Source organism: Alternaria incomplexa, assembly GCF_024043165.1.
Source record: "Alternaria incomplexa strain BMP 0042 chromosome Unknown scaffold_20, whole genome shotgun sequence".
Classification (NCBI taxonomy): Eukaryota; Fungi; Ascomycota; class Dothideomycetes; order Pleosporales; family Pleosporaceae; genus Alternaria; species Alternaria incomplexa.
Window position 1 is genome coordinate 254,115 of NW_026249869.1, and position 24,877 is coordinate 278,991.

Here is a 24,877-nt window from a genome sequence, read left to right on the forward strand (position 1 = left end):
ACAACCAACCATGCAGCCACCCAGTGTATGCAGCAGCCAGCTCGTCGCGAAGCCTCGTAGATTGTGTGAGATTGATTTGCCGACAGACGCGCGCGCGCAATGCGAAGAGACGTCATAGAACTAAAATGAGCCGATTAAGTATGCGTGATAATGCTTAGGGGTTATACGCGTAGATAGAGCTATGCAACACTCCACTTCGCATGCTGATGTATATGTCCTGGCCTTCTGCCAGAAGTTGCAGCAACCTATAACTTCATGCTGTAGGTGGCAAGCATGTTGAACTATCCGAGTTCTGTTGTGGGTAGCTTGTACGTATCCTCCTCAGCGAGGTTGGTTGCACGTACAATTAGTAAGGTTTTGGTGTTCTGCTTAGTGAGGACACAGGCCAGCTGGAGTTGGGTGAGTCGCTACATCCACGCTAGGATGCTCAACGCCGCCCTTCTACACAAACTACGTTCCATGTCGACCTGTGCGTTGCGCCTCGCATCGAATCACAAGACTTTGTTCGCTTCCCATCGTACTTGGTGTGCAATTCTACGCAACGCCGTCGCCATCGCGCTTCCCGACGATGCGTTTTCCCCGCCGACGAAAAGCCGTCGACACACCTGGCGCCCGCCACGAGCTACCATACCTTTCAATCAGCACTGAACAGACTCGGATTGAAGATTCCGACATTCGGAAACGTCATGCGAGTCGCAGCGTCATTGCAGAGGAACGTTGCGCCTGGAATTTCACGTCGCGTATGCGGCAACGGACATAGCGGGGCATGGCAACCACCACCACATTACGATATAACCAATCGCGTACCCGTCGTATGGAAGGCTCCTTGGGGGACAGTTTGCGTTTCTCCAAAAGAAATTTGGGGTCGTGATGGTGGAGCTACACGCCGTCGCATATCTTTGGGCCAAGGGCAGGACATGACGCCAACCACAACTTCACAATCTGACCAGTCGTATAGCCATTGTATACCCAGGTCGATTACGATTCGATTACGCTTTTCAGAAGTGTAATCGAATCAGAGGCGGTATAGTTGTGCGCCGTCGCGCAAACCCACCTTTGGACAGCCAGGGTCTCACGAAGGCCTTACGACATCCGGTCGATCGATGAGGCTTGGTATGGGCTTCCGAACACCAGAGGAACCATACACGAGGTAACCTGGTCACGTCGCAGTACCGTGGTAAATGGCACGCTGGCTGTCTTCTGTGGCTCCAGGCAATCAAGCACAGGTTGGCAAGGAACAAGGCTGCACGACCTTGTGCAGACTTTCACTGACATCAAGTACCTAGCCAGATGGTCACTGCGGATGCGCGAGACCGTAGGCCGTCGCGCCGCCTGCATTTCGCTGTCCGAGCCCTCAGGCCAGCATTACACATCGACGAGACGTCCGACTACTGCCTCACGAGCGCGCCCCTTACGAACCCGAACGATCGATGCGAACCTACTAGAGCTGCGAGGGTGGCACCGCGGTCAAGCGAGATACAATCTATACGGCCTTGACGGCATTGGGACGAGGAGCGCAATCCCAAGGGGCTACGCACGGTGTTCGACAAACATAGGGATCATGCCTACAAGCGGGTTCGCATCACAGGGAGAACCTTCAAGTCGAGGAATGATGAAGCGGACGAAAGGCAGACGTCGGCGCGGATAGGAAACAAGAATGGAGGAGAAGGGTAGAGGTTGGTGATAGGGGCTATAGGGGAGAAAGGGGTATGAGCGAGCAGGATGGCATGTGTCGAGAAGGATGACAATGACGACAAAGAAGGTAAGCGGCATAGCTGGGCAAAGACCGTTGGAGGGGAAGAAGGGAGGGGGTCTGCGAAAGAGCACAACTGACACAGCCAGGAACTCACGAGGAGCCGCAGCTCACGTCAAAACAAAGCTATCCCACCAATATCCACGTCCTCACCGCGAGCACCACGTCCCTCCTACCTCCCATTCCCTCCTGCCTACCAAACCACACGCCGCCGCCCCTCGACCCGCCACCCCAACTCCGCAAAGTCAAAACCTACACGGCGCGGACACAGCAACTCCAAACAACCCCGCCCCATAACACACGAGCAATTCCAGGGCCTCAGCGAGGAGTAGGAAGGTGCGGCTATGCGGCAACAAGACTTCTGATGCTGAAGCTTGTAAAGGGAGGTAAGGCGAGTGTCTGAACACTTTTCGGGATCGGCTGGGGGAGTGTGGGGCCAGGACATAACTATGAGGGGTGATGATGTGTAGAGTGGAGAGCAGAAAAGCATGGAAAGCTGGTGGGCTGCGATGGAAGGGTTTGGACAAGAGAGAGGATGGGAGACTTGGGGATGGTGGGTAGGGGTGTGCTAGGAGAGCAAAGCAAAAGTGGAATACACGGCGCCATTGGCGACCGGCCTCGCAAAGGGCAGAAGAACTGGATGTGCTGGATGTGCTGGATGGTATGAACGCGGTGGATAGGGGGAAAGAGGGAACAAGCAGGACGCTGGGAGACCGAGCTCAGTCGAAGGCACAAGGAGATACCGCGAGGATGTGAGGGATTGATGAATACAACAGAATCGGAGGAGAAGGCAGTCGAAGAACCGAGGGCGTCATACTTTGACATGCTGAGAAGCAGGGTAAGGGGCTGAGAAGGATAAGGGTGAAGCATCACGGACATAGGCCTGGTAATCATAGGGGGTCGTGCGGTCGCATGGACAGCGACTTGCGACATATCGTCAAGCTTGGAAGAGCATGAGCTGGAGTGTTAGTCAAAGCTGTAGTTAGCATGAATATTAACACTTGTTCAGTCGATCGATCAAAATGGCTGTGAGCTCAGACATCCCATATACCGTGTCTCGAGCTGGGGAAAACCGTAGCATCAGGATGATGCCGGATAAACTTCACATCAAATCATATGCATGTCTCCCGACCTCGCAGACTCTCCAGATAGCATGATAGGCTTGGCCAGATAGCTGAATCTTGGAAGTGCAAAACGACATCATGAACAAGCCAGTGACCATGCCCAGTGATTACGCCTACTTTGCCAAACATGTCTCGCTGTCGTGGTTCTGTCGTTCTTGCTTATGGGTTGCAATCTTCAGGTGCTCGATGATGAGGCTCTTTGGCGACAGTCCAGCAATAGCGGAACGTCTTTGAAGGCATGCTCGACTTCAGTCATGTGCAAGTCTGCGAAAGGGGCTGGAAATCCCACTTTTCAGCAAGTACAAATGTTGCGGTTGCTCCGCCATCTCGTCGGGCTCAAGGTGCTTTAACGGACTTAGAGCAATCGCGGAGTTGGCGCTGGAACATCAGGAGCGCGGGTGCAGTGCAGTGGCTTGCTCGCCGCCATATCACTTTCTCTACGCACACAGCTTGGACTGGATTGCAGCCGCCGTCTCGTCCAGCTACACTGCAGCAGCTGCACGTACTTGCAGAGCAGACAAGGCTGGGTCTCGAGACCTTGCTGTCGCCATCCGGACATCCTCAGAATGTTTTCCATGGCAAACTCAGCACTGCATCGCCTTGTGCGACCGTCTGAGGCCAATCTCGACAATCTGCTGGAGCAGAAGCCCCTAACGACGGTCACCGTCGACGGCGCCTCCTTCTCCTTGCTATCGCGCTCCTTCTGCGAGGCCGTCTCTCATTTGTTGTGGTCCGTGCGCAGGTAGCGGGTAAGTTCGCCTCAAGGTGAGACTTGTTGACCGTCTTCCACCTCCCCACCACCGACTTCATCACACTCCCCAATGCCGCAATTCTTGCTGTGCTTCCCCTTCTTCATCCTCTTGAGCCCCTCGTGCCATCCTCGCACAACTCCTGACACCACATCGGCGATGCTTTCGAGCTTGCCGCGGGGTAGGACGACGACTCTGGGTCGGACATCGCTTTCTTTCCCGCTTCGGCGACGGGGAGGCGACCTCCTCCGGTGCTCGACGCACCCAAGGCATCGCGGTATGTACTGACTCCGCTCCTGATTGCTCGCTGTTGACGCCGCCGCCTTCGCCGGCCTGGTGTCGACCGATGCAGCTCCTCAGCCCCTCCTCTGCCACCGCTATACCAGCTGCGGATGGCTATGCCTGATCATTGCTGACAACATCGCTAGTCAAGACTTCATTCCAGGATTGTCGCCACTGGCTGAACACCTGAGCCTGTACGGACGAACGCCGACTACTACACTCACTTCTCGTCCTTACAAAATATTCGCACAGGCCAGGTGTTCAGCCCGGCACGTCTTGCAAAACGTTTTCCTTAGCTGGTAAGTCGAAGTCCCGATGCCGTCCATAGTAGACCTGCTTGTGCAACGCCGTGCTAACGTATGAGTGCTCAGGCACAACAGTGAACATACAAGCCTTGCTAGCGTTGCTAGCAAGCGGGCCAATAGCTTCCGTTATCAACCAGGTCTTGTCCGTCGACATGGAGGAAGTCGCTTCTGGTGATAGTCGCCAGCTATCACTGGGGGCGCAAGGAGTTTTCAAGACGACAATAATCCGATCGTCATATCTCCACTGCCGCCAGTCGCGGTATTCGGCGTTCGACACAGCGAAATGATGGCGCCCGGCGGCGTTCATGCTCAGTAAGTCCAACCAATCTTCAAGGTCTTTGGGTTATGCTAATCGTTTTAGAAGTCATCGAATAGGTGCTGCCGCTGTTCGCCGCCGGTGCCCATCTAGGATGTCGCCCTGACGGTGCCGCTACTCGCCGCGGGCGCGCACATCGGACATCGACACGGTACGTCGCCGAAGTCCTGGCGCACCTCGTCCATAGGCCAGCGTTATGTGCCCCGAGCCATGCGCTGTAAGTCGCTGAAGTCCTAGCGCACCTCGTCCATAGGCCAGCGTTCGAATGCGCTGCGAAAAGTCCATTCGCTGTAAGTCGCTGAAGTCCTAGCGCACCTCGTCCATAGGCCAGCGTTATGTGCTCTCAGCCATGCGCTGTAAGTCGCTGAAGTCCTAGCGCACCTCGTCCATAGGCCAGCGTTCGAATGCGCTGCGAAAAAGCCATTCGCCGACCCCCGCCAACATGTGCACCAAGGTCGTACACAAATAGGGCTGCGGCCACGAGATTGCTGAGAAGGCAGGATGATGTAGTTCTCCCAGACGTGGCCGCTGCCAATCTCACCCGGCACCGTGAAGGGTATCACCCACAACCAAGTCGCCGAAGTCCCGGCGCAACACCATCGATGGGCATCTTCTTCCACGGAGCCACTTGGACTTTACGCACTTTAATCATCGGCGACCATTTCGATTCTTCAGCGAGACTGAAAGCGGTCATAGACGGGTCGAGCAGCGTTCGAAACTGCCTACGTCTGCAATAACACGATGACCGAGCCGGTCAAACCCAAGGGTCGCAATCGACTTCCATATCCCAATATGGCAGGAGTAGGAGCAAGAGTGGGAGACTATCAGTGCAAACCGATTTTGACCAAAACATCACGGTCAACATGCATGCCTGGATGGCGGTCTCCAGAGCCGTATCCAGGAGTAGGGCTGGTGCCCAAGCCCAGCGCTGAAACTTATACTCACACCCCTGTCTTGATCATCATATGCCCATCTCTTCGTTGGTAACTCCAGCGGAGAGCACAACGATCAGCTACTGATCGATGGAAAGAAGAGAGGAGAGACGTACAAGCAGCTGCTCCTGTTTCTGAGCTGGTATGAGAACAGCGCGCGTGTTCCCATGATCATCAACGGACCCAACATTGCGCCCAAGAAGGTCAAGGAGTCGGTGTCGACGATGGATCTTCTGCCGACATTCGTCGACCCTTTGGATCCCGACCGCTCTTCGATAATCATTCGCTTGACAGCCCTCTCGGGCACAGTCGCAGCCCGAGCAGACATCACCCAAGTCTTCGGGCGAATCCACGCTGTGGACTACCAGCAGCGATGAGTCCGAGGCGCCCATGACGCCAATGACGGAGGTGGTGCGGGTAGTTACCGCAACTCCCGTACATGGATGTCCCCGGATGCACTGCTGCGCGCGCATAAGTCGTCGAAGTCCCGGCGCATTGCCATCCATGGGCACAAGTCGCCAAAGTCCCGGTGCAACACCAGCTATGGGCCGCCCTGCAACAGCATGGGTGAAGTCGTCCAGTGACCCCAAGGCATCCGAACTTGCCGACCGACCATCGTCCATGGCCGCAGCAGCATTTCTAGGAATCGCGTGGTTCATCTGCATCGAGTTAAACATCCGCCTGCTGTACAGAGCCACACGTCGCAGCCTTTACTTCTGGAGCTGCCTACTTTGCAGTTGGGGTCTCGTTGTTCACGGCATCACGATCGTTCTAGCCAACTTCAACAAATGGACGAAGATATGGCGATCTGGAAGTCTGGAAGCACTGCGTCGGAGGCAGGCGCGTCAAGAACATCCCCGCCATCGACGACGACCTCGCCAACCATATCATCGTCATCTGTCTTGACTGAGGGCATTGTTCCCACCGAATGTCGATGCCACGTTGGCGACACTACTTTGAATCTTGAACACTTCTTCTCGAACCCGTCTACTGAAGCGGAGCTCACACAGGTGTTGGAGAAGGTGCGGGAGCGTACAGTGATGACGGACCAGGATCTCATGTCCAAGATCAAGGTCACAGGACTGATCGCACTGAGGAAGAACGGCTGGGTCATGTGAAAGCAAAGACCTGATGTGGCGCACCAAACCAACCCGATAAAGACTTCATAGACGGGCGCTTCAAACAAGCCAGCGACAAACAAGCCAGCGACCTTGAAGTTTGGGAGCACTGCGTCGGAGGCAGTGCTCCTGCCTAAGTACTTCCAGAGTCTTGAACTCATCGGCAACAGTCGTCGCGCCACTCGAGACAATCTCCGCAATCTGATTGGATCGCCAGCATATACGAGGACTGCGTTCGCTCGTCCTCAATCGAGCTCTTCACCGCTGCCGAACCTCTTTGTGAATGCCGCGATCATCGCGGTCGAGGCCCGCTTCAAAGAAGCCAGCGACCTTGAAGTGTGGGAGCGCTGCGTCGGAGGCAGGCGCGTCAGCCGCCCTGCCTTCAACGCCAAAAACCGCGAGGACTGCAACAACAAGTTGGATATTCGACGCTACGAGGGCGCCGAGAAGGACTCTCGTGGTGCGACGGTCTTGAGACGGCGAGGTGACCGCCAATATCGACGCGGACCCAGCCAAGCTGAAGTACACGGTCGACATCATCTACGCGAGCGCTATGGAAGACAAGAATTGGGTATACGTCGCAGTCAAGCTGCTGAACTATCTCTGCCATCTCATCCCAGCAACACTTGCCGACCCCAACGTACTCCCCGATGGACTCCTCATGAAGACATGCGTTGGTCGTGCTACCGTCGACAAGGGCGTTGCCTTCGAGATCTGCGCAGAGAACAGCTGCTTTGGCTCAATCTCGCATGAAGCGCATTGGGTTCATCTCCGACTTCTACCATTTGGAATCGTTCGATAGTTGGATTCGCAATGCGGAATGAATAGATAGTGAGTCTCCAGCCTATACCATCCCAGAGTGAAACAATGCTGACGTCTTCAGGATTTAATGAAGTTTAAAAGAGTCGTCTGGTTCTTCTTCCTTGCGTGATGTCGATTCGGGCTGCGACGGCAGCAGCCGACGTCGACGGTGCTGGTGATGCTAACGCTTAGCTGTTTCTTGCAGCTTCGAAGCTGATGAGCATCGCGTACGTGAAGGTTCGGTTTCCATGGCAGATTCCAGATGGTAAGTCGAGAGCTCTGATATGTTCTTTTGCAAGGCTAACGATTCCGTAGTCGATTTGTCGCTGTCCAGGTCTCACTGTCGGTGGCTCCGCGCCGGTATCTCGCTGTCGGATGTCTCGCTGGCGATACTCTGCAGTTAGTATTTCGCTGGCGAAGGCACGATACAATACTGTATAGCCTTGTCGGTCATTGCTCCGGTAGACTGTACGTCAACCGCCATACCATGCGGCCTGGTCAAGCCTGCTCGGCACACTAGCCATGGAGGCTGAGTATGACACACCACATGCTCCATCGACAGCGAGATGGAGCCAGCGCTGCGGGCTTGACCCGCGCCTGCGCCGATGAGCAATGAACCTTTGGGTGCTCCGGTGGCATGCCCATAGTCTCCGTCTCTTGCTGGTATGTATCCCCTCCATGGGTTCCTCGCGCTTGCCCAAGCGCCCCGCACAGTATGTTGTAGGCCGAGACCCTTCCTCCGATCCGAGTCGCCTTACTTTCGAGTGAGTGACAGCGTCGAGTCTTTTCGTCTTCGGTATGCGAGGGTCACGAGAGCGTCAAGGGTGGCCGCCATGAGTACCGATCCGAAGATGCAAGGTAAGGCATCGATAGTCGGCTTCGAATGTCAAGCTTGACTGCTCTCACCAGGCACTCCGCGAGGGTGTCGGCATGGCCAAGCTACTGCCTCCCAGGTGAGAATGGCTCAGCATCATGCCGCCAGGAAATCGACAGCGAGATGGACTATCGTTATGGTAATTGCCAGCCTTGGGCCAGCCATGCGGGCTTGTGCTTCGTCTCTTGCGCAGTGCTTCAGCAATGCTTGTCGCTGAGGGTTGTCGGCGGAGGTGAGGGCGGAGGTGTGTCGGAGGCAGCTTTGAAGTCAACCCACAGAGGATGTCGCTGCCGATGCGAGGCTACAGCAGCAGCTTGTTGTCTGTAAGCCAAAGCATCAGCAATGTCCCTGCGCGTTCTCTTGCCCTTGCTGGGTGATGTGTGTGGCTTCGAGGCGGGGTAGCTGCTGAGGAGGCAGGTTCAGGGAGGGGCAGCGAAGGTCAAGGATGTCGACGGCAAAGACGAGAGGCACTTACTGCGGTCTTTCTGAAGCTCCTCTCGCTGTGTGAGGCTCGCAGAAGGATGCCAAAGACCTTCGTTCGGCGGGTGAGGTTCGCAGCGACGGCTCCCGGCTGTCCTGAACCTCACTCGCAACGCCAGAAGCTGCGACAAGCGCGCAGACGTACTGAGCGGGATGAATGGGGTGCTCTGAAGCTTTGAGTCTGCTCCATGTTGCTGTCGAGGCTGGGGGAGGGCAGGAGGCTACGATGGGTTTTGGAAGACTTCCGCGGAGGCGGTTTCCGCGCTGTATGCGGCCGGGGGCAGTCATTCAAGTCGATGATGATGATCTGCGAGTACTTGTAGAGTTTCTCAACGAGATGCAGCTCGATCGCAGGGGGTTGATGTGGGAGCTACGGTGGTGGAGGGGCATGGCTGGGAATTTGGTGATGGAGACTTTGGTGTCGCAGCAATGAACTTCAGTTGACCCAAAGACCGTGCATTGTTCGGCTTCACCAACCAGCGCCACTCTACACCACACCCTCCCCAGCTACTCAGACCGAGTCTATGGATTGGCCCTCTCCGTCTGCCCGTACTGGCTGCCTCGAGGCCCCTTCCTCGCCTCAAGATGGCAGGCAATACCATGTACGACGTCGTGGTGCTATCCTCGAGTCCGCCGGCCGCTTCCCCGCTACATGATGCCCCCTCCCGTCGCGTCGCCATGCTTGCGTCCTCCCCTCTCGCATTTTCCCCTCCTGCGAGCCCCCTCAGGCCGACATCCGGCGCGTCCAAGAGCAATACACGAGCTGCTCCTATCCCCGAGGGAGCTGTCAGAGGATTCGCCACCGTGGGCAGCCTCATACGCTCCGAGCACTTCACAAGCCGCCTCGACGACGACTTCGATGCAATACAACAAGCGCAGCCACGGCGGACCTCACAGGATACCATAGAGCCTCCTTTGGCTGCGGAGAAACCCAAGAAGCGGACTACGAAGAAGGCTACAGCTACTACTACCGCTGCAGACGGCTCCGAGAAGCCGAAGCCGAAGCCTCGAGCGCGCAAAGCGAAACCCAAGTCAGACAAAGAGATCCTTGACTCTGACGACGAACTCCGCCGCCCGCCTCAACGACCTACAAAGTCCCCTTTCTTCGACGACGATGCGACAGAACCTCCGGTCGACCCTGCGGCACCAGCTGCGGATGCGCCGAAGCTGACCAAGTCTGGCAAGCCCCGCAAACCTCGCGCGAAGAAGGTCAAGACTGCGGAAGATGGGACAGAGCCTGCGCCAAAGCCAAAGAAACCGAGGGTCACAAAGGCGAAAGCAGGAGCGGGTAAGGGCAAGCAGGGGGATGCATCGGTTGTGTCTGCGCATTTCGGAGGCGGAGCAGACGGAGGCCAGGAGTCGGCAACACGGCCTTCTGTAGAGGACCACGACACTCAAGCCAAGCCTCAGTCGATCTGGGAAGTGCCAGACAGCCCAAAGCCGAAGAAGAAGGCTGCACCTAAGCAGCGACAGCCAGATCCCCTTGCAGAGGGATTGGAGTTGGAGGAGGCTGTTGTAAGGAGGAGAGATTGGACGCCACCACCCGATACCACAATCGCATCGCCGTTCACCGACTCGACCGGAAAGGAGAACAAGACATTATCGCAGAACGCTGATGGCTCCTTCACGAACCTCCTCTCCAACTTCGCATACGCACAATCGCCATCTGCGCAGATCGCTGCGAAATCCAACAATGTATCAGGTGCCGTGGCGGCGACAAAGCGGCGTAGAATCGAGCTTGTCGAGATACCCAGCAATAATACCAACTCCAGAGACTCGTCTCCCGAGAAAGGGAAAGCACCGAAAAAGAAACCGCGCACCATCACCGACCTCGTTACAGAGCAGTATGCCTTGAAGGATGCACAACCTGTTCCAGACGATGCGACTAGCAGCTTCTTCGAGTCCCGAGCTTCGACAACTACAATAAAGGTGCCGCTGAACGATGCATCGGCAGCAGACGGCGATGCAGCACCGAAGAAGCCAGTGCGCAGGCGTAACAGCTCAAAGTCAGGCACAGAGAAAGCAGATCCCAAGCCGAGGTCGAAGAAAGCATCTTCGAAAGCAGCCGCCAAGCCCAAGCCTGTCGCGGAGAAGCTGCTCAGCCCTTCGTCGGCAATGTCGCGTTTGCAGCAGCAGGACGTCTTGTTCGGAACATCAAGTCAGCTCGTGCTTGAGGAGTCGCCGACAATGGTGCGTCAACTACAGTATGCGTTGAAGGAGTCTGAGCAAGACGCCGACAATGTTGCGTATGGCGCGCCGCCGCGATGGTCACGTCTCGGCAGGGTGGAAGGCAAGCGTGGACTTTGGGCTGCGAGTTCTCGCGACGACGAGGGCGGTATGCTGGAGCACTTGAAGGACGTTTACATACCCGAGCCAGACCGAACGCAAGACATCCCATTGCTCATGGATGGCACTACTGATGCGCCTGATGAGCAAGACGATGATCAATCTGACTTCATAGATATTGACGATATACCCCCGGACCCGCCGCCACCAATTACCATATCTTCTGATCCACCAATGCCACCTCCCAGCACTTCACGCACCACCCCAATGGCGAAGTTTCGCAACGATGGTGATCAAATGAAAGATATGGGCTTCAGGGACATTGACGACTTCATGCAAGAGCCTCCACCTTCCGGTCAGAAACCTGTCTCACCAGACAGCTTTGTCGACATCGATGACTTTGACTTTCCGCCCTCTGCGCAGATGCGGAAATCGCCAGTCTCGATCTTCAAACCTCCAGCTTCAGCACCAACGCCCATGGACGGTTCTCCCAAGAAGCGCGGAAGGCCGACGAAATCGCATTCTGCAATACCCACATCAGTTTCCGCGTCATCGACGCCAATCCTGAAGCCCCGCGCGAAATCAAAGACCAGAACTAAGATGCCATCGACCCCTCCCACAGGCTCAGGCCGCTTCATCGACATAGACGAGATCCTCGACTCCGAAGACGAAGCCCTGCAGCTCCTCTCGCCCACGCCGCCCCGAACAACTAAAAACGTCAACTCGCAACCTCTGTCTTTGATCACGCTCTCTCCCACAACCTCACCCAGCAAATCGGCGAAAGCGAAAGCCTCAACTGCCGATCCAAGTCTAGTACCCATCCACCGCATACCTACCCCGCTGCTCGAATGGCCGAACATCAAAGCCCAGGTCTTTGCTCAGATAACAAGTCACATCCGGTCTTTGCCTCCAACCACCGACCCCAGCAAGCCTACCTGGCACGAAAGGATCCTCATGTACGACCCCATCGTCATCGAAGACTTTACCGCGTATCTCAACGCCCACACACCCATCCGCGTGTACAAGAAAGCTACGCAGAAGCAAATCAAGGCCTGGAATGCGGATCTAAAGAAGCAGGACATGGATGCGGTACATCTGGGTGTGGGGCCAAGCAGGGAAGGGGATGGATCAGAGGTGTTTGCTGTGGAGAAGGAACTGGAGAGCACGATGGTGCAGGGGTGGTGTGAGAGCTTGAGTGTTTGTTGCATTTGGGGGGAGAATAGGACGAAGAAGGGGACGGCTAGGAAGGGGTTTTATTGATGATATGAGATACCTGGATACTGAGCCACGTTGGCCAAACAGCCTTAGTTGATAATGCAGATTTTCAAAATCTCCTCGGAGACCGCGGATACCGGTAAGATCCTAATGATGCGTTGTTCGAAGTCTGTTCTCGCTCGTCGGTGTAAGACACCGGGAGGGGCAAACAGTCCTAGCAGCTCACCATTTTCGATCTACCAACCCACCAACGTACACAACCAAAGTTTCTTGCGCGAAGACTCTGAGCACGAAGTCCAGAAGTAGATGACGTCGTTCCACTGGAGCGGGATCGGACGGACGCTAGTACCTAGATTAGATCCACCACCACCACACGGGATAAAACCCACTCCTTCCCGTGGGATCATACGCGAGATGCATACGCGCACTACATGCCTCCCGCAATCCGCACAAAGCATCAATGCGCGGTATGCGACAAAGTCTACTCCACCAATAGCCATCTTCGCCGCCATGAAGCGTCACGTGAGATCACCTTGTACGGTGAATTACCCGCAGCTCACAATAGGCAGATTTCGGCAGGCAAGACTTGACATGTCCGTCATGTCATGCGCAGTTTACGCGACGGTGAGTTTATCTCTAGATGGGTGTGCATGTTGCATGGGGCTGATAAAGAAGACAGAGACCTCGCTCGACGCCATCTGTCAAACTGCTCTTCCTCCCACGGCGATGACGTAAGTCTACCCACGTTAAGACGCGGCAGAAAGCGAAACTCCTGCGACAGATGCTCGCAGCGCAAGCTGTCGTGCGATACCAAAATGCCATGTGTGCGTTGTCGCGATGGTGGCGCGGTGTGTACGTATAAGCGGTTGGACGGCGTTTCTGCAGGTGCTACTGCATCTGTCGGAAGCAGCCAAGATGGTACTGAGACCAGTACCGACCGACAGCGCGTGGGCATCTCCATCGACTTCCTCCTCAACTTTACGAATCCCTCGGGTTACCGCCCGTCCGCTGCCATCGCCGCTGAGGCTGCTGAGCTCGATGGTGCAGATGGCGAGGCGCATGTACAGCCACACGATGCAGATCAAGATATGGCGCACGACCAGTCGTTTTTCGAATTCGCCGACTTGCCTTCTGTGTTCTTCGGTTTCCCTTTCCTCGTGTCGGGGAGAGAAGCCGACTACGCATCTCCGATCATAAGCGATAGTCTGACACCTGAACTAGAGGATGCGTACGCCTTGGAAGTGCGCGTAAGGGAGATGCTACAGCAGTTATCTGCTAAGCACAGCTCGATGCTAGAACGCGGTGATGCAGTTGATGCAACATTCGACTATCAACATGCGGAAACCGTCTTTACAGTTGGTAATGTGCGGCACTTTGTTTGGGCCTTCTTCCGCTATTTTCACTACTCGTTTCCTATCTTGCACAAGCCGACTTTCGATATACAGACGGTGTCTTTCCCGCTTTTACTCGCGCTCGTTTTGTTCGGGTCGCTGCCGACTCTAGAGTCTGATACCTCCATCGGCGTACGACGGTTCTCACACGTTGCAGAGGCATACGTTTTCGATCAACTGGTGTTACGGCAGACATCACAAGCTGATCATTTGGCGTGGGTCGAAGATGAGCATCTCCAGCTGCTGCAAGCAGGTCTATTGTTCTTGGTGTTTCTAAACAACAGTAACGACATCGTCACAAGACAGCGAATCCGCCTCCAGCGCATTCCATCGCTTGTCGCTGCTGTGCGAGCTTCAGGCTTGTTTGCGCACAAACAGCGTCACATTATCCCTGGTCAAAATGAGCATGACTGGCAGGGCTTCATCAACGATGAGATGCGATCGCGGTACCAGGACCCCGTCCCCACTAAGTCCATGAAGCCACTAACAACCCTCGCAGATTGGGCATGTGGACCTGTCTCTTCGACAGCACGCTCTCCGTATTCTTCAACAATACCCCACAGATTGCCATGTGTGAGGCGATAGGTGATCTCCCCTGCGAGGAGAGTTTGTTCAGAGCTGAGTCGGCCGCCGACTTCGCGCGTCTTGCATCGCATCAGCTTCCGCGACCACGAGTCGAGACATTACCCGAACTCATGTCACGCGTCCTTTTTTCCCCTGTGGCAAAGCGCGCCGACGAGCCCGGGGAAGCCGTCTCACCACCACATATGCTGATACTCATCTGCGGTCCGTTCTCATATCACCCATCCTATAGTGGACCCGCTGACTCTCATAGCACTGCTATCCATCGTCATGACATCCAGAATGAACTTTCTCACTTCTATGAACATAGAGCCGATGCTTCGCGCCACCGATCGATGGAAGGCGCTCTGGGATGTAGTAAGCCGAGATAGCGAAGGAAATTGCTTGCGTGATCTGGGGTTCGAGAAGCACGCCGCGGAGTACTGGTGGCTTACCAAGACCATTCTGAGGGTCTCGAAGTTGGGAGGTAGGAGTTGTCGTTACATGCAGCCTGCACCTTGTGATTCGACGCAAGACTTGCATGATTTTGTGAGGAGGTATAAGGATTTTGTTGTGTAGACGTGGGGAACTCGAGATAATGTCAGAGATGCTGTGTTGTACAGTCGATCGCACACAAGTAAGCATCACGTATGCCCTTCGACCAAAGTGATTGTTCCTCAGACAGTGATGCTGGACAATACAGGACTAGCGTGTGGGTCTACCTCCGAGTGCTGGGTCTATCGCCGAGATGGGTTCATCGCCGAACCTCCGATGCGCCACCGCGCCTCCGCACTGCATCTCGCGAATCTAGATCTCAGCGCCCGCGGAATCCGACGCGATCATGGAGACGATTAGCGCGTCCTTATGCAAGGGCCCAGGGCCGCGACTGATGAAGACGTCAGCGTGCTGATTAGTATATACCTCGAACGCGTCCGCCGAACTTGATCCAAGAGGAAGCGCGTCTACGACATTGTCTGACATACTTACTACCTCCATTTTTCTTGATGATAATTTACAGTATGGCTCTAAGAAGATCGGCGAGAGCGGCGACACGCACTGCGCAACAGACCGCGAGTAGTGCGATGAAGAGAAGACGCTCTGGTTCGTCGACTGGTGAAGAGACGCTCAGCAAGCGCGTCGACAGCCGAGCAGCAAATCGTTCCGCAAAAAGAGACGGAATCGCGCAAAGCAGTGATGGCAACAGCAAGCAAAACATCACTCAGTCGAACGATGTCAAGGTCGATAATCCCAACATGGACGACAACGCCGGCGCAGGTAAAAAATGGAAAGCATGGTCCGCCCACGCGACATCCACGCCATACCCTGACTTCGGCCACCCCACAAACCGCGAGTGCCAACTAGCCTACGACATCCTTCACAAACTGCACAACGACGCGGTAGAAGCCGAGTTTGAAGACACCAACACACCCGAGACAATCCCGTTCGTCCTCGACGCCCTCATCATCGCCGTGCTCAGCCAAGCTACGAGCTGGAACAATGCGAAACGCGCAATGGACAGTATGAAAGACACCTACGGTTCGGTGTTCGCCTACGAGGAGATGTACAACGGGGGATCGGAGAAGTTACAAGAGACGATCCGCTGCGGCGGCTTGCACATCAGAAAGACCAAGATCATCATGTCCATTCTCGAGGAAGTCAAACGCCGCTACGGGCGCTGGAACCTGGACCACCTTATCGAAGCAAGTGACGAAGATGCCATGAAAGAGCTCATGAGTTACAAGTACGTGGGCCCAAAGTCTGCGTTCGTAGTAATGGGCTGGTGCTTGAAGAGGAACAGGTTCACAGTTGACACGCATGTTTATCGCATTGCTGGCTTGTGGGGATGGAGGCCGAAGGAAGCGAGCAGGGAGAACACGCAGTTGCATCTGGATGCTGTGATCCCGCCGGAACTGAAGTTCAAGTTGCACTTCTTTCTTATTCAGCATGGAAGGACTTGTCCTGCGTGCCGCGGTGGGAGCAAGGACACGAAGGGGTGTGAGGTGCTTAGGGAGGTGAAGCAGGAACTGAAGAAGACCGATTAGGAGTTGAATGATAGATAACAATGCCAGTAGACACGCTCATCAGCGGTGACACCGTCCTCGACGCAACAGCCTCAACAGCACTCCCAGCGTGTCTCAGTCACTTCACCATTCACCAACACACACTGTCGCTGTGCCTCTCGCCCTCCCTCTATATAACCCGCGATTTCCAAACCCAAACCTCTATTCCCTTTCCAATAACCACCCACTACCACAATTTCACCACATTACCACAAACACCCAAAGCCACATCACACCACCCCAACAAACCACCTCCAACCACCTCCACAACAACCACAACAATGACCACACCAGCCCCAACCTCCTCATACACCTACTTCTGCTGCAACCCCTCTTGCTGCGCCGCCAACATCGTGCACAATGTTCCGCGGAGCCCGTACCCGCAGTTCCAGCACCAGTTCAAGTGCGCAAAGTGCGGCGCCCAGCAACTCACGGGCATGTGGCAGGAGTACCACGGTGATACCGGTGAAGGACACAAGGGGTTTTGAGATGCCGATTGGGGCATACGACAGATTTGGGGACGGTGGGACGAGGGGGTGAGAAAGGGGTTGCAGAAGACATGGGGGCTGAGGTTTGCGGGGAGTGAGCAGGGAGGGCGATGTAGCTGTCACGATACCACATGGTGATGAGAATGAAGATTGCTCTGTACTTGACTACCTCCTAGCTATTGTGTGATGTTTCGTGTGACTGAGGCCACCACCCCGAAGTCGTACACAGGTTCCTCCCTGTACTATGTAAGAAGTCTACAGGTCTTTCATTCCGCCCTCCTCTAAGCGGAAGCTCCACGACATGTACATTCTTCCTCTGCCATTCTTGTCCCTTTTCTCCAGGATGCGGCGGCATCGCCAATTTGCGCGGAGGCTCCTTGCTTACATCGATTCTGCCAGTGGAGTAGGTCCCTGTTCTGTTCTCGAATTCCATATGTAGAGCCATTTCGCCTTCTTGGGGGATGAATCGCACGCGTGTTGGAAGCCAATCGGGCATCTTCTCTCCAGATAGGGCTTCCAGAGCTTCTATAAGAATTTCTTCATCGACGGTGGCGACGTTCCAGTTTTTGTGTATCTTGTTGGTTTCGTTGACTATCCAGGCTTGCATGCGCTTGGCGCGTGTGACCTCCGTCACCACGTCCGAGGGGGTGCCTGGCGAGGCGGATGGTGAGCGTTGAGTAGTAAGATCTCGGGTCATGCGGTGCCATGGGGCAATGGCCATCTGGAGTGGAGTGTGTAAGCGCATTGTCAAAAGCGGAATGTGTTTGGAAACAGAATCTGCCCATCTGTGCGACTTCTGGAGACAGAGTGCGCTATCCACATCAATAATTCGTAATTGCTGAGGCGACGGGAGTAGCGATAACGCCGCTTCAGCTGGGAAGTATCGATAAAGTGTATCCGCAAGACCGTAGAGGAGCGACTGTAACATCCAGCTTCTGGTGCAAAGTAGGAAGTCTTGTACCGAATTGAACTCGAGGGTGTCGGGCATTAGGTCGGCGACGTCCGGTGACGGTGGAATCGGTACCACAGACACGGTCGTTTCAATGAGCTCAGCTACGTGCTGCGACACGTTGATTTGCATCAGACCCTCCAAATATGACATGGCGATTGCAAGCGCGATCGTGTCCTCGGGGTTCGAAATGGCTTCTCGGATCAATGCTACCGCGTAAGGGCACTGAATGAAAACGTGCATGACGGCCATCGACGCTCTCTGTGATGGCGACAGCATGACATCTCTTGTATCGATCGGAGGTGGAATTGTAGCAGACAGGTAATAGTCGTTGTGGTATACTGACTTCCGACCCGTCATCATCGCCTCGTGAACCTTTCGACATCAGCAGCGAACTCCCAAGACCGACCAGTACTCACATCGTCGACATAAGTATTGTCGATCAAATTCCAGAAATGATCGTCATCAACTTCCGCCACCGCACCTGACCTCAGCAGCTCGGCGATTCCGAACGCATGAATCGCGTAATACATAGTATCGAGCCCCAGAAGAGCCTGCATGTGATCAGCAAAACACGTCGACGTCTGACAGGCTGACTAACCTCAGCAGCGTAGTGTAATTTCGTAGCCAACAGGATGTCGTACGTGACCTTGTTATCAGTGTTCATCACGGCGAGCTGCAATTCCTTGAGCGCTTTAGCCTTTGAAGCTCTCGCGACCTTGCGCTTCGAGTGCATATCATCTCGATACGTAGCGTGACTGTCGACGAAGAACTGGACGGCCAGATCAAGCATCTTGTTCGACCCGATGCGCGAGGGAATGGACTGTATCCAGGTTCCTAAGACCTCAAAAGGCTGCCTACCGGCGGGATCTGGTCCGAGCACGCCAACGTATCGGGAGATTAGGGTCGTCTCGGGCGAGGATGGCTGATATGGTACGAGAGGGCTTTCTTCCCGTAGTTTCTGGAGATGTACTCGAAGCGTAAGATTCTGCCGGTATTCTCTCATCTTCGACGGCTGCATTCTAGATCTTGAACGCGGTGCCAGGGTTTGAAAGCAACCTTGGCGATCTTCGGTGTGTCTTTCGGTAGTGATGCAGAGGTCTGAGGAATTTGTTGAGGACGAGCTTGCTGAATAAGGGGTTGTTGAAGACGAGCGTGAGACTTCGCCAGGAGAATTCAATGGATATATGGCAGAGCTAGTCTTGGATCTTCCATGCTTCGTCAACTGCCTGGGGTCCTGCACGACGAATGCTGAGGCTTTGCCGTAGGAGTAGCTACATGGTCTGTCTTTCTTCTTGCATGCGCTGCATTTGGGTCGTACTTCATCGCACTATGTAGTCATTAGTAACAACGGGTTTCAATCCGCAACGACTTGCAATGCTTTGCGACGGATTCTTGGCGAGATTTGACAGGCGTCTTACCTTGACCTTGCGCTGCCGACACGTGTCGCACTTTCCAGTCTGCGTCATGACAATCATCCGATCGCGTATGCGTGGCGCAGTTCTGGAGCCTCAAAGAAGCCCGAATGCAGGAGAGGATGACCGTCAAAATGCGATGAGAGGTGGCTTGATCACAGGGCGCGGCTGCCTAGCGCTCAGCTCCAACACGGCAACTTTCCGCATTGGCCACAATCAACCCATCCCAGAAACTGTCGATTGACGCGTGTGTATGGCCAAATATTATGAGCGAGTACGTTTCCGATGTCGAATCGCGAAAGCCGACAGCAGTACGGATGCGGTTCCTGCGGGTGGAAGATCAAGGCCGCAGTAGCGCGGCCAAATGCGGTTAGCTGACGCCCTTAGCCCTGTTTCCAGCTGAAGACACCCCCTCTCGTCTGACAAGCATCTTTCCATCGAGCTCTTGCTACTACGACCCTACTCCAGGGACTCTCTTTCCGTGCAAACCTGGTGAGGGGATGCTCTCGCATCGCATAGCTTCAATTCAGCGCTAAACTACGTCGATGGTGTATTCGTGCTCTCAGCTCTCAGCCTCGTCAATAAGATAGAGGTAAATGGAAGCACTCTGCTGCATTGTTCTCGATCCTCAAGTGAACTATATGAATCCATCGTCCGGATGCCCGCGATCAAGACCGTACGCGAGACCCTGCGACTGGAGAAAGAACACTCTGGAGAACACAAAAACATGTACTACAAGCCCTTGTTCACGTAGACCACTAGCTATGCTGACTTACGGACAGATTCTAATTTGGACTCCGACAGGCGATAAACAGCAAGTGTGATGGAGCCATTTAAATACCGGGCTCTAGAGACACCCGACACAATTCGAGTGATCAATATCAGACCCACCAGCGGGCTTGAAGCTCCTGCGCGCATCGTTTGCGACATCGAACACATCCGTATAGGCCGGGCCGACTATAGCGCTTTGTCTTACGAATGGGGCCCGGCTACCGCTGGCGATAACGACACTACCATTTACATGAATGGAAGTGTTACTGCTATCCGGCGCAACCTGTTCCACGCCTTATCACACATGAGGTATTCCTTCGGCGAACAACGAATCTGGATTGACGCTTTGTGTATCAATCAATCGGACACGCTAGAAAGAAATGATCAAGTCAGGCTTATGGGTTCAATCTATCGAGGAGCCACTCTGGTGCTGATATGGCCTGGAAAAACTGAGGATTTCCTTGGAGACCATGACGCTACTCTTGTAGTAGAGAGATCTCGGGCTAAAAAGATGATGGTCCGCCGCTTGGTAGAAGAGCTGTGCAAACGACCGTACTGGAAGCGCGTTTGGATTCAACAAGAGGTATTCCTCGCCAGAAGCCTCTTCATTATGCACGGTCGGTATCGTCTGCTTCGTTTCGGAGATTTCGATAGCCAGGTGGCTCTGAGTATGCACAGAAAAAACCCTTTCCCTAGAGGTGTAGCTGCAAAGATCAGGGGCAGTGCTGCGAGCGCAATTGTTATGAGAAAGCATGTAGGTTCAAGTCTAAGTCCATTAGCAACATGGCTACGAATGGCGTGCGAAAAAGACCTCCAAACTTCCGAACCGCGCGATCTCATCTATGGTATGCTGGCAATCAGCTCTGATTGTCAAGACGGTGGCATTGAACCCGACTATGACAAACCATTGATAGATGTTTATCTTGAAACGGTCTTGTTCTGTGGACTTCACCAGCCAGGGCAGGAATTTCCCAAACAACGTTTTCTAAAGACGTTAGCTGGGAAGCTTGGGTTGTCATGGGACAGTGACATGGAGACAAGGATGCAGGAGTATCGTCAACAGAAAGTCATAGTACAGCCGGAAGACTAGATCAAAGCCACGTCCCTAGTTCTTCAGAAGACTGAGCATGCTAGGAGTAGACAAGCCTTCCATAGTCGCTGAACTGGTGCCTGCGCATACACTGACGACCTCTACGCTGACTCATGGATTTATCGTTGTAACTACATCTGTACGTTTTGACTCGTTCAATGCAACCTATCTTGTACTCTAGTCGATGCAAATTGAGTACATTTAGCTAGAGCTTATTACACTCTTGTGATATACACCTTGAAAGGTCACTGCCGTAACAAACATGCACAGATAGATGTCGTGAAATGTTATGAATTCTACAAAACCCGAGACCAAACCACCCAACACCTCAAACCCTCACCACCACACTCAAGTATCCCAACGGCAGCGACGACCAACTGACTCCACCATCTCCTCTTCCTTCCTCTCCGCCTCCCCGGCCTCCTCCCACACCAGATCCCTCTCCCCGCCCTCATCTCCCCACGCACCCTCCCCAAACCAGCTCCCCGCCCTCCTCGCCACGTCCTCCACCCACCACTCGAAGCAACGGGACTTGTAGAGCTCATCTTCGAGCTCGACGACCTCTTCGGTGAACTTCTGCACCATGTGCAGTGCGAGGCGGCGGCTGTCGCGGCGGCGCCCGCCGATGGTGCCGTCGGCGCGGGGAGCCAGGACAACCCTCCAGGCGCGTTTGAGCTGGGATGTGAATTAGTTATTGTGCTTCTGGACATTTGAGAAAGAAGAGGGATTGGGGAACGTACTTGTTGGCGCCTCTCCACCACGTCAACTTCGATCTCGTTGGCCGCGCGGATTGGGCTTGTCTCGCTCTCGTAGTGGATTGCGGCGGCAGCGACGTGCGGAATTGAGGAAGACATTATGTAGACTTTGTAGATTGTGTAGTATGGTTTGTGTGGGTGTTGTCGTTTTGGAGACGGTCTGGCGGCGTGACGAGATAGCCCTCCACCACCGTCCACCCTCACTGTCACCTTGTATCCTACAAATCCCCGTTCACCACGAGTAGACAGCTCCTATTGTACTACTTGTATACCCCAAACGGGTCTATTGTCTCCAGGAAAGCGCACTGAAGCTACACTGGTAAACACCAGGCTACCTTGAACCCATGTTGTCACCTCCTCACATTGTCTTGTAGCAGTCCGCACACACACAGTTACGCAACAGTAAAGCTGCTACCATCGATACCATAGTTTCTCGTCAACCTCCTCCCGTAATTCCTTGCTACCTCAAACCTTAACTTCCCCTCAGGATGCGGCTCGTGGAAATTGATTGGCTGCCTTGCCTTAATGACACCTCCCTCTCTCGGTGTGAAGCGCCATACAGAGCCATACACTTTCTCGGGTGAGAAGCCAATCGTGTTCATAGCTGAGAGGAATTCAGTCCACGGGACTTCACCGGGATGCGAGCTTGCAGACGGCTGGAAGAATATAGTCGAGAATGTGTGCTGTGTCTTTTTCCCAACGGTGAAGCGCGGTGTAGGCGGAGTGTTTGTTTCCTCAGAAGCGACTGGCTGCAAGTCTGCTGCGACTTCGACAGGCTCAGTGGAAGGATCATTCGCAATCCCCCTGGTCTTGCGCTTCTCACTCCGAATTGGGAGGTCTACAGGGTCGGGCTGCTGCTCCGGTATGAGAGGCGTAATGTATTCCTGCAGGGCAGCATCTTTCTTCGCTTTGTTGGAAGGTTTCGCCGGTTCTATCCAGTCTGGCGTCCGTTGTATTTGTCCTCTTGACGGCGCTAGGAATTCAAGAGCCTCGAGGTGTTTTTTATCCAAATACTTCTGCACGTGAGCATCGAACTTGCTCCAAAGCTCATCGAGCCGTCGTTCAGTAGCCTGCATAATCTCTACGTTCTCTTTGGTTCTTCGCTTGCCAACAGGGTACGGCATTGTCTTTGGATGCCCGAGCTCACCAAGAAGGAGAAAATCATATTGGCGTTTGGCATCGTATTCTGGACCGCATTCCGGGTCTAAGATCTCGTTTAGTTCTTTCACAGAAACCTCCATGACTATCTCGTGATAGTCGCGGTCGGCTCCAACGGTACAGTACTGCTCATCAGGTTTGAAAGCTTGTGGGCACACCAGGCGCAGGCGAGCTCGTAGTTCAAAACAAATAGCTAGGTCTGACACGAGCTATCAACGTGTACGAGGTCAGTGGCTATCTCATACGCATTTCTTACATGGGTAATGACTGACCTGTGCGACCAAGGGTGTGATTCTGTACTTCTGGTCCTTGTCCTGTTGTATAACTCGAGCCATTTCCCTGACTACAATATGAGGAACCCCAAGGCCTTCCTCAGACCAGAGCAAGGAACACAGCCATATCAAATAGTCTTTCCCAAAAGAGCTCGGGTCTCTGAGGAGGGGTAATTCCTCTGGAACTGCATGGTCACGTACGAACATGCCGCGCACCGATGGTGAGCCAATGAAGCAACTCGGCAACCGTGAAGCTAGGCTTTTGATAAGGCGCATATCAAGTAAATCTTTCAAGTCCGCGACAGCCTCTACCCATGCATCATGCCCTTCTTGTTTCTTCAACCGTGCCAACAGCAGCCGAGCAACCTTGTGTAGAGCAGCTTGTGCAGCATGCCACATGACAAGATTCTCGTAATAATCCATGATGATCATATATATCGTAATGTGCCAAAAGTCTTTTTGAAGGGCTGGATCAGTAAGATGGGGGCTTTTCCTTCCCTTCCTGTCCAATAGATGTGTAGAGCTGTGTTCATCTACATGCATCGGGTCAGCGTGCTTCAATCGATGCTCCTTACGGCGCCTCGCACTTACAGAACTCGCTAACAGCATTAGTGAAATAGGATGGATCATCGCGCATAGCCCAGGCATGGTCCTTCCACTCGTGTATTCTAGCCGCTATAGAGGACATGATTTTGAGAAAGTCGGTCCATTGTGGGGCGGTATATGGAATGTCTTGGGCTAGTGCGAAAGCCGAGTCCCATCCATCCTCTTTTGTCGTTCTTATTTCGGGGAGGCTCGGGTTGTTCGGGGGCTTGGAAGAAGGCCTTGAACCCGTCCAGACCACCTTCTACGTCGGGAAGTAGCTCAAGGCAGATCTTGACGAGGAAGGCCATCAGAGGCTGCTGTATCTGTAGGACGATAAGAGCCTCGCTCGCGCGCCTCACGTGTTTTTGAGATTCCAGAGCGACCGGAAGCTTGACCGGAAGCCCGTATTCTTGTAGATCAGTAGGATGCATCATCAGATAGTAACCCCATTCGCTGGGTTTGTATTTATCTTGCCATTCGCGTACTGTCTCATTTTCCGAACTACGTGAAACTTCCCCATCTTCGGGTTCCTTGCCGTTGGATTCGTCTTCCAATATAGCTTTGTGTTGGCCTTCGTCATTTGGGTCGTAATATATCGGACGCACCTTGATAACATTGATGTTGCGACCGAGCTCTGAGCTTTGCCAATCCATCTCGGCAAAATTGTTGGGTGTATACCGTCCGCGAGAGTTCAGAAGCTGTAAGACATGTGTTGAAGTCACGAGGTCCTCTGTATTGATATATGGCCATTTGTATACATCTTCTCTGATCGTGGAAGTGGAAGCCTCGCTGAACTCTCGTCTTTCGACTCTGTAGTAGTCGCGAAGGTCTGGGCGATGCTGGTGTGGCATTTGCGTGTGCCATGATCGTTCAAGAATAGCTTTACGTTGAGTACGCGTCTTATTTGTCCATCTCTTACGTATAACGCCCTCGGATCTTATCAAGATGGCGTTCAGCATGCCATAGTCGGCCATTATTGACTTGACTTTTCCAAATGTCTCTTTGTGAAATTCTCCATAGGGCATTGGCACCGTTTGACCACTGTCAAGGAGCCGCCAGGGTCTCTCTGCGGGTTCTATTGGTTTGGGCTTGACGAAGTTGGTACATTTTGGCTGTTCCATAGCTGGTCGCGGTTCCTCGAGGTCAA

At 54.1% G+C, this 24,877-nt stretch overlaps 7 protein-coding genes across 7 annotated transcripts; 5 read left to right on the plus strand and 2 right to left on the minus strand.

The window, feature by feature from the left end:
* Window positions 1–5,321: 5,321 nt before the first annotated feature.
* Window positions 5,322–5,838, plus strand: J4E90_010253 (uncharacterized protein; the record flags this gene model as incomplete). Its single annotated transcript, XM_051439767.1, has 2 exons — window positions 5,322–5,330; window positions 5,542–5,838. 2 exons carry the CDS (start codon window positions 5,322–5,324, stop codon window positions 5,836–5,838), a joined length of 306 nt encoding a protein of 101 aa, XP_051286421.1.
* A 411-nt stretch (window positions 5,839–6,249) lies between these two features.
* Window positions 6,250–7,381, plus strand: J4E90_010254 (uncharacterized protein; the record flags this gene model as incomplete). Its single annotated transcript, XM_051439768.1, has 3 exons — window positions 6,250–6,575; window positions 6,807–7,039; window positions 7,092–7,381. 3 exons carry the CDS (start codon window positions 6,250–6,252, stop codon window positions 7,379–7,381), a joined length of 849 nt encoding a protein of 282 aa, XP_051286422.1.
* A 2,031-nt stretch (window positions 7,382–9,412) lies between these two features.
* Window positions 9,413–12,280, plus strand: J4E90_010255 (uncharacterized protein; the record flags this gene model as incomplete). Its single annotated transcript, XM_051439769.1, has 2 exons — window positions 9,413–9,420; window positions 9,463–12,280. The coding sequence occupies 2 exons, from the start codon at window positions 9,413–9,415 to the stop codon at window positions 12,278–12,280; spliced, it is 2,826 nt and encodes a 941-aa protein (XP_051286423.1).
* A 770-nt stretch (window positions 12,281–13,050) lies between these two features.
* On the plus strand, window positions 13,051–14,211 carry J4E90_010256 (uncharacterized protein; the record flags this gene model as incomplete). The annotated part of the gene is made up of 1 exon (XM_051439770.1): window positions 13,051–14,211. One exon carries the CDS (start codon window positions 13,051–13,053, stop codon window positions 14,209–14,211), a length of 1,161 nt encoding a protein of 386 aa, XP_051286424.1.
* A 995-nt stretch (window positions 14,212–15,206) lies between these two features.
* J4E90_010257 (uncharacterized protein) lies at window positions 15,207–16,229 on the plus strand (the record flags this gene model as incomplete). The annotated part of the gene is made up of 1 exon (XM_051439771.1): window positions 15,207–16,229. One exon carries the CDS (start codon window positions 15,207–15,209, stop codon window positions 16,227–16,229), a length of 1,023 nt encoding a protein of 340 aa, XP_051286425.1.
* Window positions 16,230–16,911: 682 nt separating this feature from the next.
* J4E90_010258 (uncharacterized protein) lies at window positions 16,912–18,690 on the minus strand (the record flags this gene model as incomplete). Its single annotated transcript, XM_051439772.1, has 4 exons — window positions 16,912–16,968; window positions 17,121–17,945; window positions 18,104–18,238; window positions 18,286–18,690. 4 exons carry the CDS (start codon window positions 18,688–18,690, stop codon window positions 16,912–16,914), a joined length of 1,422 nt encoding a protein of 473 aa, XP_051286426.1.
* A 3,417-nt stretch (window positions 18,691–22,107) lies between these two features.
* On the minus strand, window positions 22,108–22,956 carry J4E90_010259 (uncharacterized protein; the record flags this gene model as incomplete). Its single annotated transcript, XM_051439773.1, has 1 exon — window positions 22,108–22,956. One exon carries the CDS (start codon window positions 22,954–22,956, stop codon window positions 22,108–22,110), a length of 849 nt encoding a protein of 282 aa, XP_051286427.1.
* Between the last annotated feature and the right edge of the window lie 1,921 nt (window positions 22,957–24,877).